Source organism: Puma concolor, chromosome B4 (genome assembly GCF_028749965.1).
Source record: "Puma concolor isolate L17-30 chromosome B4, mPumCon1.1.hap2, whole genome shotgun sequence".
NCBI lineage: Eukaryota > Metazoa > Chordata > Mammalia > Carnivora > Felidae > Puma > Puma concolor.
The window spans coordinates 7,054,745-7,068,705 of NC_141673.1; the positions used below are offsets into that span (position 1 = coordinate 7,054,745).

General features: G+C 45.1%; 2 protein-coding genes across 6 annotated transcripts in view; one reads left to right on the plus strand and one right to left on the minus strand.

Annotated features, from left to right (window-relative positions):
• Positions 1-10,760, minus strand: part of WBP2NL (WBP2 N-terminal like) — a 32,810-nt gene extending 22,050 nt beyond the window's left edge. For 3 of the 5 annotated variants that reach the window (XR_015253264.1, XM_086712141.1, XM_086712142.1), the window contains exon 1: positions 10,613-10,759. Coding sequence is in view for 2 of the 5 variants with exons in the window: in XM_086712141.1 (XP_086568267.1) it covers positions 10,613-10,674 (62 nt within the window). In the remaining 3 variants the exon portion in view is untranslated. Of the gene's footprint in view, positions 1-9,534; positions 10,060-10,612 lie in introns of those variants that run through there. The other 2 variants (XR_015253266.1, XR_015253265.1) reach the window with 2 other exon arrangements.
• On the plus strand, positions 1,261-11,514 carry LOC147578858 (uncharacterized). The gene is made up of 4 exons (XM_086715152.1): positions 1,261-1,272; positions 9,541-10,651; positions 11,156-11,324; positions 11,408-11,514. Exons 1-2 carry the CDS (start codon positions 1,261-1,263, stop codon positions 10,525-10,527), a joined length of 999 nt encoding a protein of 332 aa, XP_086571278.1. The 3' UTR covers positions 10,528-10,651; positions 11,156-11,324; positions 11,408-11,514.
• Positions 11,515-13,961: the final 2,447 nt, after the last annotated feature.

A 13,961-nucleotide genomic window follows, 5' to 3' on the forward strand; every position in this document is an offset into this window, starting at 1 on the left:
CTCTCTCTGCCCCTCCCTTGCTTGAGCTCTGTCTCTCTCTCTCTCTCTCTCTCTCTCTCTCTCAAAAATAAATATTAAAAAATTTTTAAGGAATAATAATAAAAAATGTATTAAAAGTAATAAATAATAATAATAATTCTTATTCTTCATATGCAAGAAGTATAAAGCACTGTGCTAATGGAAATGTTTCTTTGACTCTCATAGAAATGGCAAGACACACAGAGTACTCCAGATTCCTCTGACATGTTATTCCCTTTGCCTTTTGTGTTCTCCCCTCACTCTTAACCTGAGAAACTTGGACTCATCCTATTCCCACTCATAGAATCCTATTGGGTTTCTCTTCTTTCTTAGTAATTATTGTAATATATATGTATGTTTATGTGTTCAATGTCTTAACTAATGATCCTGCCTTTGCACTGTGGCCCTAGCAAACAGTGGGTGCTATTAAATATTTATTGAGGGGCGCCTGGGTGGCGCAGTCGTTAAGCGTCTGACTTCAACCAGGTCACGATCTCGCGGTCCGTGAGTTCGAGCCCCGCATCAGGCTCTGGGCTGATGGCTCAGAGCCTGGAGCCTGTTTCCGATTCTGTGTCTCCCTCTCTCTCTGCCCCTCCCCCGTTCATGCTCTGTCTCTCTCTGTCCCAAAAATAAATAAACGTTGAAAAAAAAATTTTAATAAATATTTATTGAAAGAATGAATGAGTGAAAACATGAATAAACATAATAATGCAAGCAGTAATATCACATACATCATGTTAATGGCACAAAAATGTCATAGCAATTTAGTGGAAGGAGGGATTAGCTTTGGTTGAAATGACTAAGAATGACTTTATAGAAAGGTTGAAGTTGATTCTTTCTAAGTTTATTTGTTTATTTTGAGAGAGAGAGAGAGAGTGCGCATGCATGCGCAAGTTGGGGAGGGACAGAAAGAGAGAGGGAGAGAGAATCCCAAGCAGGCTCCACTCTCAGCACAGAACCCAATAGCCCCACATTAACCAATAGAACACGTTAAATTAACCGTGAGATCATGACCTGAGCCGAAATCAAGAGTCAGATGCTTAACCAACTGACCCACCGAGGCACCCCTGATTCTTAAGAGAAGAGTAGTGTTTCAGTAGGCAGAGGTGAGGGTAGGGGATGATCCAGATGGGGAGCAAACAGCATGAACGGAGGTGCAAGAGCAGCATTAATGGAGGTATGCGGTGGAAAGCAAATTGCACACTTGGGAGCAGCCCACCTGTGTGGATTCATCAAAGCAGCATGGAGGTGAAGGTGGGAAGAATAGTGAGATATAGCTCGAAAGCTATGCTGGAACCAGAGCCTGGAGATATCACTTAATAGGCAAGGAGAATCAATCAAGGAGGTGGTGGTTTACTAGAGGTTAAGAAATCCTAAGGGGCACCTGACTAGTTCAGTCAGTAGAGCAGGCAGCTCTTGATCTCAGGGTAATGAGTTTGAGCCCCACACTGGGTGTGGAGATTACTTTAAAAAAAAAAAAAAAAAAAGAGGGGCACCTGGGTAACTCAGTCAGTTGAGTGCCCAACTTCAGATCAGGTCATGATTTCACAGTTTGTGGGTTCAAGCCCTGCATTGGACTCTGTGCTGACAGCTCAGAGGCTGGAGCCTGCTTGGGATTCTGTGTCTTCCTCTCTCTGCCCCTTTCCCACTCATGCTCTGTATGTCTCTCTCTCAAAAATAAATAAACATTAAAAATTAAAAAAAAAAAAGAATCCCTAAAATAGTCCTGATGTAAGGTAATAAGAATTGGAACTAGGGTGGTGGTATGATGATAAAAAGGGCTTTTTAAGACAATGAAAATACAATGTCAGCAAAAATAGGGAACTCCAAAAGTCAGTCCAGAAGTTTGGAATCTAATCAAAACCTTATAACAACTAAGAGAATGTTTAGTCAAGAAAAAAATAGCTGAGTCTGATAACAGAGCTTTGTGACACTTACCCCAGTACCATCTTCCAATCCCCAGCTTGGCAATAGCCTTAAAAACAACCCACATTCCTGGTGTAAGTACTGAACACCAAAGGGAGCAGAATAGACCTTATTCTCAAAGAACTCTTGTTTTAAAACTTTTCTGGTGGCTTCCTGAAGGGCAGGCTCCAATGGTGTGTGCCTAATTCAGAACTCTCCCAGGACTGAGGTGACTACTCAGGGTCCATTTGTCAAAAACATTTCAAGGTAAATGTATTAGTTGCTGCTGTCTGGGGCAAAGGATGACATTTAGTGCAAACAAACTGAAAAGTTAGGCAGGAAAGAAAGGCTAGAGAATGAGATACTTTGGGGAATAAAGGCTTTGAATAGCTCTGATGTATTCATGGGAAACTAGAAAGTCACATGCATGCCTTCCGAGGCCTGGGTTCATGCTCAGATGAGAACTGAGAAGGTCCGAAACTTTTACCTCTGGATGACAATGAGGCTCTGTTCAAGTAGGAAGTGAAAGCTAAGACAGAGCTGTAAACTGCCTGGCTGAGTGATAAAGACATGCTCCAAACACACAGGCAGAGCCCATCTACAAAGACTGGAATTATTTATTTATTTATTTTTTGGTTCCAGATATATAAGAAAGTTGTCAAATCACTAGTTGGCCACTAAGTTAATATAAAAGAGACTTCAGTGGCTGCATGTGACAAAGACTATAAGCTTTGCAAATTTTATAATTTAGAAAAGTCACTAAACAAACAAAAAATAAGTACAGCAAGCAGCAACAATGTACCCTGAGGAAGAGAGAAAATCTGATTTCCAGAGTTGCCATATTATAATCTTCAAAATGTCTAGTTTACAAAAATTTTTTAACATTTTATTTTTTGAAAGATAGAGAGCATGAGCAGGGGAGGGGCAGAGAGAGAGGGAGACACAAAATCAGAAGCAGGCTCCAGGCTCTGAGCTGTCAGCACAGAGCCTGATGTGGGACTTGAACCCATGAACATGAGATTGTGACCTGAGCCAAAGTTGGACACTCAACCGACCAAGCCACCCAGGCACCCCAAAATGTCTAGTTTTCCACAACAACAACAACATCATGAGGCATGCAACAAGAAAGTATGGCCCATATGTTCTTCTGTAAACAGAAAATGAAATTAATAGAAAACTGCCCTTGAGGAAGCCCGCACATTGGATTAACTACACAAAGACTTTATTCTTTTTTTTTTTTTTAAAGGAAACCTACCCCTAGTGTGGGACTCAAACTCATGACTCCAAGATCAAGAGTTGCATGCTCTACCTACTGAGCCAGCCAGGGGCCCCATTAGACAAAGATTTTAAATAAACTATTTTAAACATGTTTAAAGAGTTAAAAGAAACCATGTCTAAATAACCAAAGGAAATAATGAGAGCAATGTCTCAAAAAGTAGAATATCAATAAAGAGATAGAAATTAGAAAACTGAACCAAATAGAAATTCTGAAGTTGGAAACTACAGTAAGTAAAACAAAAAATTCAGTAGTGGTGGGTTTAATGGCAGATTTCAGCAGGCAGAAGAAAGGATCAGTGAATCTGAAGATAGGTCCATAGAGAATAACAGTCACTACCTAAGTAACAGAAAGAAAAAAGAATGAAGCAAAATGAACAGAGTCTTAACAGACCTGTGGGACAAAATCAAGCATACAACCATATGCATAATGAGACTGCAAAAAGGAGAGGAGAGAATAAAAGGGGGCATAAAGAAAATTTGAACAAATAATGGCCATAATCTCCCCCAGTTTAATGAGAGACATGGATCTACACATCCAGGCTCTACAAACTCCAAGTAGGATTAACTCAAAGAGATCCACACCAAGACACATAATCAAACTGCTGAAAGCCAAATACAGAGACTCTTGAAAGCAGCAAGAGAAAATCATCATCATGCACAAGGAATCCTTAATAAGACAAATAGCTGACTTCTCATCAAAAACTATGGAGGCAGGAGTAGTAGGATGACATATGCAAAGTGCTGAAAGGAAAAAAATCTGTCAACCAAGAATTCTATATCTGGCAAAACCATCCTTCAAAAATTAAGGAGAAATTAAAACATTACCAAGTAAACATAAACCGAGAGTTCATCACTAGTAGGTCTGAACTATAAGAAATGCTAAAGGAAGTCCTTCAGCCTGAAATAATAAGACACTAGGCAGTAAATCAAACCCATACAAAGAAACAAAGAACATTGGTAAAGATAACTACATAGGTAAACATAAAAGTCTGTATTGATGTATTTTTGGCTTGGAACTCTTCATTTCTTCCTATATGAATTAAAAGGCAATTGCAATAAATCTATGGTGATGCATACATAACGTATAAAGATGTAATTTGGGACAATAACAGTATAAGAGGACAGAGTTATATAGGAACAAAATTTGTTCATAGAATTAAAACAAAATTGTATTAATTTGACCTAGATTGTTATAAATTAAGATATTAAATGTAATCTTCAGGGCAACCACAAAGAAAATAACTAAAATATATACAGTAAAAGAAATGAGGAGGGAATCAAGATAGTATGTTAGGAAATATCTATTAAACACAAAGGGATGGGGCGCCTGGGTGGCGCAGTCGGTTAAGCGGCCGACTTCAGCCAGGTCACGATCTCGCGGTCTGGGAGTTCGAGCCCCACGTCAGGCTCTGGGCTGATGGCTCAGAGCCTGGAGCCTGTTTCCGATTCTGTGTCTCCCTCTCTCTCTGCCCCTCCCCCGTTCATGCTCTGTCTCTCTCTGTCCCCAAAATAAATAAACGTTGAAAAAAAAAATTAAAAAAAATAAATAAATAAACACAAAGGGAGGCATTAATGGAGGAATTGAGATATAGAAAATAAAGAGCAAAAGAGCAGAAGTTAAGTCCTTCCTTATCAATAATCACATTAAATGTAAATGAATTAAACTCTCCAATTAAAAGTCAGAGATCGGCAAAATATATATTTTTGAAAACATGATGCCACTATATACTGTCTACAAAAGACTTACTTGAGATCCAAAGACACAAACAGGTTTAAAGTGAAAGGATGTAAAAAAAGATATTCCATCAAACAGTAGCCAAAAGAGAGCTTCAGGGGTTATACTAATTTCAGAAAAAATAGACTTTAAAACAAAAATTACTACAAAACAATATCATATCATGATAAAAGGACGAATCATCAAAAACATATTACAAATATAAACATGAATGCATCTAATAAAAGTCAACTAGACCTAACATATAAGGACACTTCACCCACAAAGTACAATACACACTCTTCTCAAATACACATGGCACAGTCTATAAGACAGACTACATATTAGGCAACAAAACAAGTCCTACTAAATTTATGAAGATTGCAATCATACAGTATCTTTTCTGATCAAAATGGAATGAAATTAGAAATAATAACAAATTACCAAAAATGTGAAAATTAAACAAAATGCTCTTAAATAACTAATGGGTCAACAAAGAAATCACAAGTGAAATTTGAAAACAGAATTGAATTACTAGAAATTAGAAATTTGGAGATGAATAAAAATGAAAATACATATACCAAACTTTTGAGATGTAACAAAAGTAGTGCTTAAGAGGAAAATTTATGCTTTTAACGCCTGCAAGTTTTAAAAAAGAGAGATCTCTGGGCACCTGAGTGGCTCAGTCGGTTAAGCATCTGACTTCGGCTCAGGTCATGATCTCAGGGTCCGTGAGTTTGAGCCCCATGTAGGGCTCTGTGCTGTGCTGCCATCACAGAGCCTGAGTCCTGCTTCAGATTCTATGTATCCCTCTCTCTCTACCCCTCCCCTGCTCATGCTCTGTGTCTCTCTGTCTCTCAAGAAATGGATAAATGTTAAATAGAGAGAGAGAGAGACATCTCAGGGCACCCGGGTGACTTAGTTGGTTAAGCACCTGATTCTTGATCTCAGCTCAGGTCTTGATTTTAGGGTCATGAGTTCAAGCCCCAAACTGGGCTCTGCATTGGACATGAAGCTTACTTTAAAAAGAGAGAGAGAGAGAGAGAGAGAGAGAGAGATCTCAAATCAATAATCTAATTTTCCACACAAGGGAACCAGAAAAAACAAGACCAAACTAAACCCAAAGCTAGCAGAAGGAAATAAATAATAAAGATTACAGGGAGAGAGGGAGAGAGAGAATCCCAAGCAAGCTTTGCACTGTCAGAACAGAGCCTGATGCAGGGCTTGAATTCATGAACTGTGAGATCATGATCTGAGCCAAAACCAAGAGTCGGATGCTCAACCAACTGAGCCACCCAGGGGCCCACCCCTAGAATTTTTAATATTTTTTAAAGTACTTATTTTTTTTTTTAATGTTTATTTATTTTTGAGACAGAGAGAGAGACAGAGTGCAAGTGGGGGAGGGGCAGAGAGAGAGGGAGACACAGAATCTGAAACAGGCTCCAGGCTCTGAGCTGTCAGCACAGAGCCCGATGCGGGGCTCGAATCCACGAACTGCGAGATCATGACCTGAGCCGAAGTCGGACGCTCAACCGACTGAGCCACCCAGGCGCCCCAGTACTTATTTTTTTTGAGAGAGAGAGAGCAGGAGTGGAGAAGGGCAGAGGGGGAAAGAGGGAGACAGAGAGAGAGAGAGAGAGAGAGAGGGAGAGAGAGAGAATCTTAAGCAGGCTCCATACTCAACATGGCGCCCAACAAGGGGCTCAATCATACAACCCTGGGATCATGACCTAACCCAAAATCAAGAGTCAGATGCTCAACTGACTGAGCCACCCAGGTTCCCCTTAAAATACATTTTAATCTTTTAAAAAAAGTCTATGTCCTCTGATGCCACAATTGCACTTTAAGGAACATATCCCCAAGAAACATTTTGACAGGTAGGCAGAGATTAGTTTTCAAAAATGTTCATGAAGCAATGTTTATGGCAATGACAAATTACTACACCCTGAACATCCCGAATAGAGGCTTGAGCAAAGATTCATGCATATTGGAATACCAGTCATTGAAAATAATGATGTAGATATTGATACTGGAGAGTATTCCCAATATATTGGTAAATGAGGAAAACAAATTACAAAGCAGTCTTGAGTGTGGGGGAGTTGCATATATTTCCATGGAGGAAAGTGCAGAAAGACACATACCAAAATGTAAAAAGCACTAGATGTTGGAGTCTGGGGCGATTTAAATTTTTTTCCAATTTTTCTGCAATAAACACATATGGTACTATCTGTACAAGTTTTAGAATATTGGTTAAAAAAAGAAAACTCAACGTCTTCCCTATTTACCAGTAGAGTCTTATCTGTACAATTATGAATTCTCAGCTGGGATTTAAATTTTTTTTTTCAACGTTTATTTATTTTTGGGACAGAGAGAGACAGAGCATGAACGGGGGAGGGGCAGAGAGAGAGGGAGACACAGAATCGGAAACAGGCTCCAGGCTCTGAGCCATCAGCCCAGAGCCTGACGCGGGGCTCGAACTCCCGGACCGCGAGATCGTGACCTGGCTGAAGTCGGACGCTTAACCGACTGCGCCACCCAGGCGCCCCTCAGCTGGGATTTAAAAATCTCCACAGAACACAGCCAGTGTGATGAGTTTCTCAAATGTGTATTATGAATAGGCAAGAGAAGTCAAAAAACAACCAATCTTCTCCTTCTCAACCTATTTCTTTAAAGTAGTTTCTATCAACACCAAAAGAACCCCAAATAATCCACTTAAAAATGGGCAGGGGAACTGAGTAGACATTTCAACAAAGAAGACCTACAGATGGCCAACAGACCATGAAAAGATGCTCAACATCACTCATCATCAGGGAAATGCAAATCAAAACCGCAACAAGATATCACCTTACACCTGTCAGAATGGCTAAAATCAAAAAGACGAGAAATATTGGAGAGGATGTGGAGAAAAAAGAACCCCTGTGCACTGTTGGTGGGAATGTAAATTGGTACAGCTACTATGGAAAACAGTATGGAAATTCCTCAAAAAATTAAAACGAGAAAAAAATTAAAAAGAGAAATACCATGTGATCCAATGACTCCTCTACTGGGCATTTACTTAAAGAAAATGAAAACGCTGATTTGAAAAGATACATGCACCCCTATGTTTATTGCAGCATTATGTACAATAGTCAAGATATGGAAGCAACCTAAGTGTTCACTCACACTTAGATAAGGCAGATGTGGTATGTACACACACACACACACACACACACACACACACACACACCCCAGAATATTATGCAGCCGTAAAAAAGGATGGGATCTTGCCATTTGCAACAACATGGATGGACCTCGATATTACACTAAGTGGAATAAATCAAACTGAGAAAGACAGATACCATATCATTTCACTCACACGTGGAATCTAAAAAAAAGAAAAACAAATGAATAAACCAACAAAAAGCAGATTCAGACCTATAAATACAGAGAACAAATGATGGTTGTCAGTGGGAAGGGGTTGGGTAAAATCGGGGAAGGGGAGTGGCAGATACAGCCTTCCAGTTATGGAATGAATAAGTCACAGGAATATAAAGGCACAGCATAGGGAACAGTCAGTGACGTTGTCATAATAGCACTGTGTGGTGACACTTCTGGTGAGCATAGCATAACTTACAGAGAGATCTATTCACTATGTTGTACACCTGAAACTAACGTGAATTGTGTGTCAACTACACTCAAATTTTAAAAGTAATAATAAAATAAAAATAGAGGAATACAGCATTTCTACACAGGAAGCGGGCGCCCCCACAGGGTGGGGCATCTCTGATGAAGAGAAAGCCCAGAAGCGGTCCTTTTCCTTTCTGCGGGACAGCTGCAGTTGAGCAGTTCAAACCCCAATCAAAGGTCTTCCGCATGCAGGGACCACATGATTGTAAGCAAATTCCTTCTCTTTCTTTCAGTTTCCCCACCTGTGAAATAAGGGGATCCTCACTGTAGATAGAGCAGTTAGAAGTATAAAGCTCTTTTTTTTTTTTAATTTTTTTTAACGTTTTATTTATTTATTTATTTATTTTTTATTTATTTTTTTTTTTTAATTTTTTTTTCAACGTTTTTTATTTATTTTTGGGACAGAGAGAGACAGAGCATGAACGGGGGAGGGGCAGAGAGAGAGGGAGACACAGAATTGGAAACAGGCTCCAGGCTCTGAGCCATCAGTCCAGAGCCCGACGCGGGGCTCGAACTCACGGACCGTGAGATCGTGACCTGGCTGAAGTCGGACGCTTAACCGACTGCGCCACCCAGGCGCCCCAACGTTTTATTTATTTTTGAGACAGAGAGAGACACAGCATGAACCGGGGGAGGGTCAGAGAGAGAGGGAGACACAGAATCGGAAGCAGGCTCCAGGCTCTGAGCCATCAGCCCAGAGCCCGACGCGGGGCTCGAACTCACGGACTGTGAGATCGTGACCTGAGCCGAAGTCGGATGCTTAACCGACTGAGCCACCCAGGCGCCCCTAGAAGTATAAAGCTCTTAACCAGTGGAGACGATTACGTGCTCAAGAGCACAGAACGGACCCCATAAAGATCATTCGAAGGACCATAGGATCTGCGTGTGTGTTGTAATTTTTTAGAAACAAACTTCACGCCCCGCCTCCAACGCACGCAGGGAAACAGACAAACCCGTAGCTGAGGGAGAGGACGCCGACACCCCAGATCAGAGGTGGCCGCCAGGGCACAGAGCCGCCGGCACCCAGGCGGGTGTGCAGGGGACCGGCATCAGGGCGGTGGCCGACGCTCCCCTACTACACAACTACGCACAGCGGCACAGCACAGGTCCTTCCGGAGCCGGGGAAGACGCACGGCCTCCGCCGCCCGTGGGAACCCGGCAAAAACACTTTCCCGGGGGAGGAAGCAGAGGGAAAAGATCCATCATCCGGACATCGGCTTTCGGGGCTGTCTTGGTGGATCTTCCCGACAAAGGCTCAGTCTCGCCGCCACGCGCGAGCGAAGGAAAACGGGGACAAGTGGGGGCGGAGGCGGCAGCTGGGGAGGACCGCGCCGGAGTCTGGAGAGCCGGGCTGGAGGAACCGACGAGAGGGGCCGCGTGGAGCAGAGGCCTTAGGCGGGAAGGCGAGCGAGCGGCGGGCCCCGCAGGCCCCGCGCACGGCCACGGGCGCGGCCCGGCGAGCGTCCTTCTCCCCAGACGGCTCTTCTTTCCGTCCCGATCTTTATTTACAGGGAAGTAAGAGCCATCAACTCCCCGTCGGGGCGAAAAGAAAGGGGGCTTCGGCGAGCGCCCCCCACCCCCCCGATGGCGCGGGATCCTTCAGAGGGATCCACACCGCCGCCCCTTCCGCGTCCGCGCCCCCGGGAGTAGGGGCGGGGCGCACCCAAGGCCCCCCTGTCGCCGTCACCCCACGGAGGTTTGTGCTTCCAACGGCGCCCCGGAGGAACGGCGCGACACCCCACCACTGCCAGTGCCCTCCCGCCTTTCTTCTGGGGCGACGCGCGCCTCGCACGGCGCGCCCGCCCTTTACCTCAGCGAGGCCACGGGCTCCAGCCTCTGCCCACTCTGTGAGCCGGAAAGCCCGCGGGGTCTCGAGCGCCCGCGAAGAGGGGGCGGGGCTCAGCCAGCCGAGGCCGGAAAAGGCGGGAAAGGCCCTGATTGGCTAAGAGTTTCCAAGCCGCCAGTTCCACCCGTCGTCGGTCTATCCCAGGCTCTGACAGCACCCCTCCCCACCAGCTTCCCCTCGGGCACCTGTCGCTGGAAGGAATGAAAGCCCCGCGGCGGTTCTCGGTGTGGCTCTGATTCACCGCCATCTTGCCCCAGGCGCCCTTCGTCGCCCCTCAGATGGAAAGGGGCGGGGCCTGTGCCAAGCCGGGGGGCGGGGCTTTGAAGGGGAGGTGCGCCAAACCGGGGGGCGGGGCTTTGAAGGGGAGGACAGAGATTATGGCGCAAAGACAAGGGGGGGTGGGAGTTGAGTGGGCGAAGGGGCTGGTCACGTGAGGGGCGGTGGTCAGAGAACCAGGTGTGGTGCCACCTGGGACTCCAGCTGGTGGGGGGGGGGAATTGACCCCGCCCCAAAGTGCGGGGGAGTTGAGCGGTAGGTGAGTGGGTTCCTGGATCCACACCTACCCTCTTGGCCACAGCATGGTAGCTGGTTGCTGGGCTGCCCTCGGGAATGGATTGAATGGGTCAGGAATCAGAAGCAGGATTTTCCTGCGTGCCCCCCTGGCCTGGGTCAGAAGGCTAATGCATTTTGGAGAAAGGATCCAGAAAGATTTCTCGCTTCTCCTAAAGGCAAGCAGAACAACTTTTCCCCACCAGAGAAAGCCTGGAATCTGAGCTGGTTTCTTGTGAGGTTAGCATCCAGGAAAGGGTGAATGAACTGCGTCGGGGGGAGCTGAGCCGGTTCCAAGATAGAGAGAACCTTTGGCATCCATCATACCAGCCCTGCCTTCTCCAAAGGGTGAGAGTGAGGATCCGGTGGGATACAGCATACTGGAATTGCTTTGAAGACTAAAATGTTGTACATCTTCTTGTTTCTTTTAGACTTCACAAAATAGCACCAAAGGGCTTCAAGCAAAGGGATGGTAACGTCTGGATTACCGTATTTCATCAAGTTTAAGATGCTGTCAGTTATAAGATGAACCATTTTTTTTTTAATTTTTTTTTCAACGTTTATTTTATTTTTGTGACAGAGAGAGACAGAGCATGAACGGGGGAGGGGCAGAGAGAGAGGGAGACACAGAATCTGAAACAGGCTCCAGGCTCTGAGCCGTCAGCACAGAGCCCGACGCGGGGCTCGAACTCACGGACCGCGAGATCGTGACCTGGCTGAAGTCGGACGCTTAACCAACTGCGCCACCCAGGCGCCCCTAAGCTGATTTTTTAAAAGCAATCTCTGGGGCGCCTGGGTGGCGCAGTCGGTTAAGCGTCCGACTTCAGCCAGGTCGCGGTGCGTGAGTTCGAGCCCCACATCAGGCTCTGTGCTGACTGCTCAGAGCCTGGAGCCTGTTTCCGATTCTGTGTCTCCCTCTCTCTCTGCCCCTCCCCCGTTCATGCTCTGTCTCTCTCTGTCCCAAAAGTAAATAAACGTTGAAAAAAAATAAAAAAAATAAAAGTAATCTCTACACCCAACACGGGGCTTGAACTCATGCTCTGGGGATCGAAAGTTGCATGCTGTACTGCCTGAGCCAGCCAGGTGCCCTAAGCTGATTTTTATTTATTTATTTTTTATTTATTTAAAAGTTTTTTTAAATGTTTATTTGTTTTTGAGAGAGAGAGAGACAGAGGTCGAGAGGGGAAGGGCCAGAGAGAGAGGGAGACACAGAATCTGAAGCAGGCTCCGAGCTGTCAGCACAGAGCCTGATGCGAGGCTCAAACTCACAAACCGTGAGATCATGACCTGAGCCCTGAGCTGAAGTCGGATGCTCAACTGACTGAGCCACCCAGGCACCCCTTAAAAGTTTTTTTTTAAGGTTTATTCATCTTTCAGAGACAGAAACAGAGTGTGAGTGGGGGAGGGGCAAAGAGAGAGAGGGAGACAGAATCTGAAGCAGGCTACAGGCTCTGTGCTGATACAGAGCCTGACGCCGGGCTCAAACTCGAGAACTACCAGATCATGACCTGAGCTGAAGTCAGCTGCTCAACTGACTGAGCCACCCAGGTGCACCCCCATGATTTTTTTTTTTTAACGTTTATTTATTTTTGAGACAGAGAGAGACAAAGCATGAACGGGGGAGGGTCAGAGAGAGGGAGACACAGAATCTGAAACAGGCTCCAGGCTCTGAGCTGTCAGCACAGAGCCTGACGCGGGGCTCGAACTGACGGACTGCGAGATCATGACCTGAGCCGAAGTCGGCCGCCCAACCGACTGAGCCACCCAGGCGCCCCCCCATGATTTTTTTTTTAAACCTAAGACTGTTGGAACAAACAAAACAAAACAATAGGAATGGTGAAGCTATAGAAAGACCACTGAGATAGAGCCCCCGTCTTGCACTGGTAACTAAGTGTGCAACTTTGGGCATCAACCATGCTCTCTGGACTTCTGTTTCCATATCTGTATGAAAGAATGGGACTAAAAGAACTGTTTTCCCTTAGCTGTGATATTTGAAGTTTGCAAAACTACTCTGTCGCTCAAATCTTCCCACCTCTCCATCTTGATGTGGCAATTGCCCTCTGTTCTGGTCCTCATCATTTTACCTGAATGACTCCCCCCCCCCCCCCCGCCCCACCGTTCTTCTATACCTTGCATTCACCCTACAGAATACCGAGGCTCCAAACACAATTGCGTATGGTCATCACATTCAAATTCAGAAAAATAGCGTGTGGTGTTATTCGCTGGCCGCAGAAGAGACCAGGAACCTCAAAGAGAGGAAGTTTGGTTTAAGTTTGGAAAACACAAGAGAGAAGCTAGTGCTTAAAATTTAAATTCTTTAAAAAAAATTTTTTTTTAATGTTTGTTTTTGAGAGAGAGAGAGAGAGAGAGACAGAGCATGAGCGGGGGAGGGGCAGAGAGAGAGGGAAACACAGAATCCAGGGCAGGCTCCAGGCTCCGAGCTGTCAGCACAGAGCCCGACTCGGGGCTTGAACTCACAAACCGTGAATCATGACCTGAGCTGAAGCCGGACGCTTAACCGACTGAGCCACCCGGGTGCCCCTTAAATTCTTACTCTTAAAGCATTCACTGTAAAGCAGGCAGGTCTCCAGGCAAGATGGGTCCAATCCTTCCATAGAGTTGGGTTTCTTGCCTTCTGGAGAAAGGAGGGAAAGGCTAGGAAATTCATTAAGTGAAAATAAACCCTGTTTACATTGAAGGAGACAGATTACACAGAGCACAGCATCCCTCAAGGTCTAGCATACTAGCTCCATCACCCATGTTGGGTACAAAACCCCAGGGAGGGGCGCCTGGGCGGCTCAGTTGGTTGAGCATCCAACTGTTGGTTTCGGCTCAGGTCATGATCTTGCAGTTTGTGGGATTGAGCCCCACATTGAGCTCCACACGCATGATGCCGAGCCTGCTTGGGATTCTCTCTCTCTCCCCCTCTCTCAGCCCATCCCCTGCTCTCTCTCAAAAGAAATAAACATTAAACATACACATGGA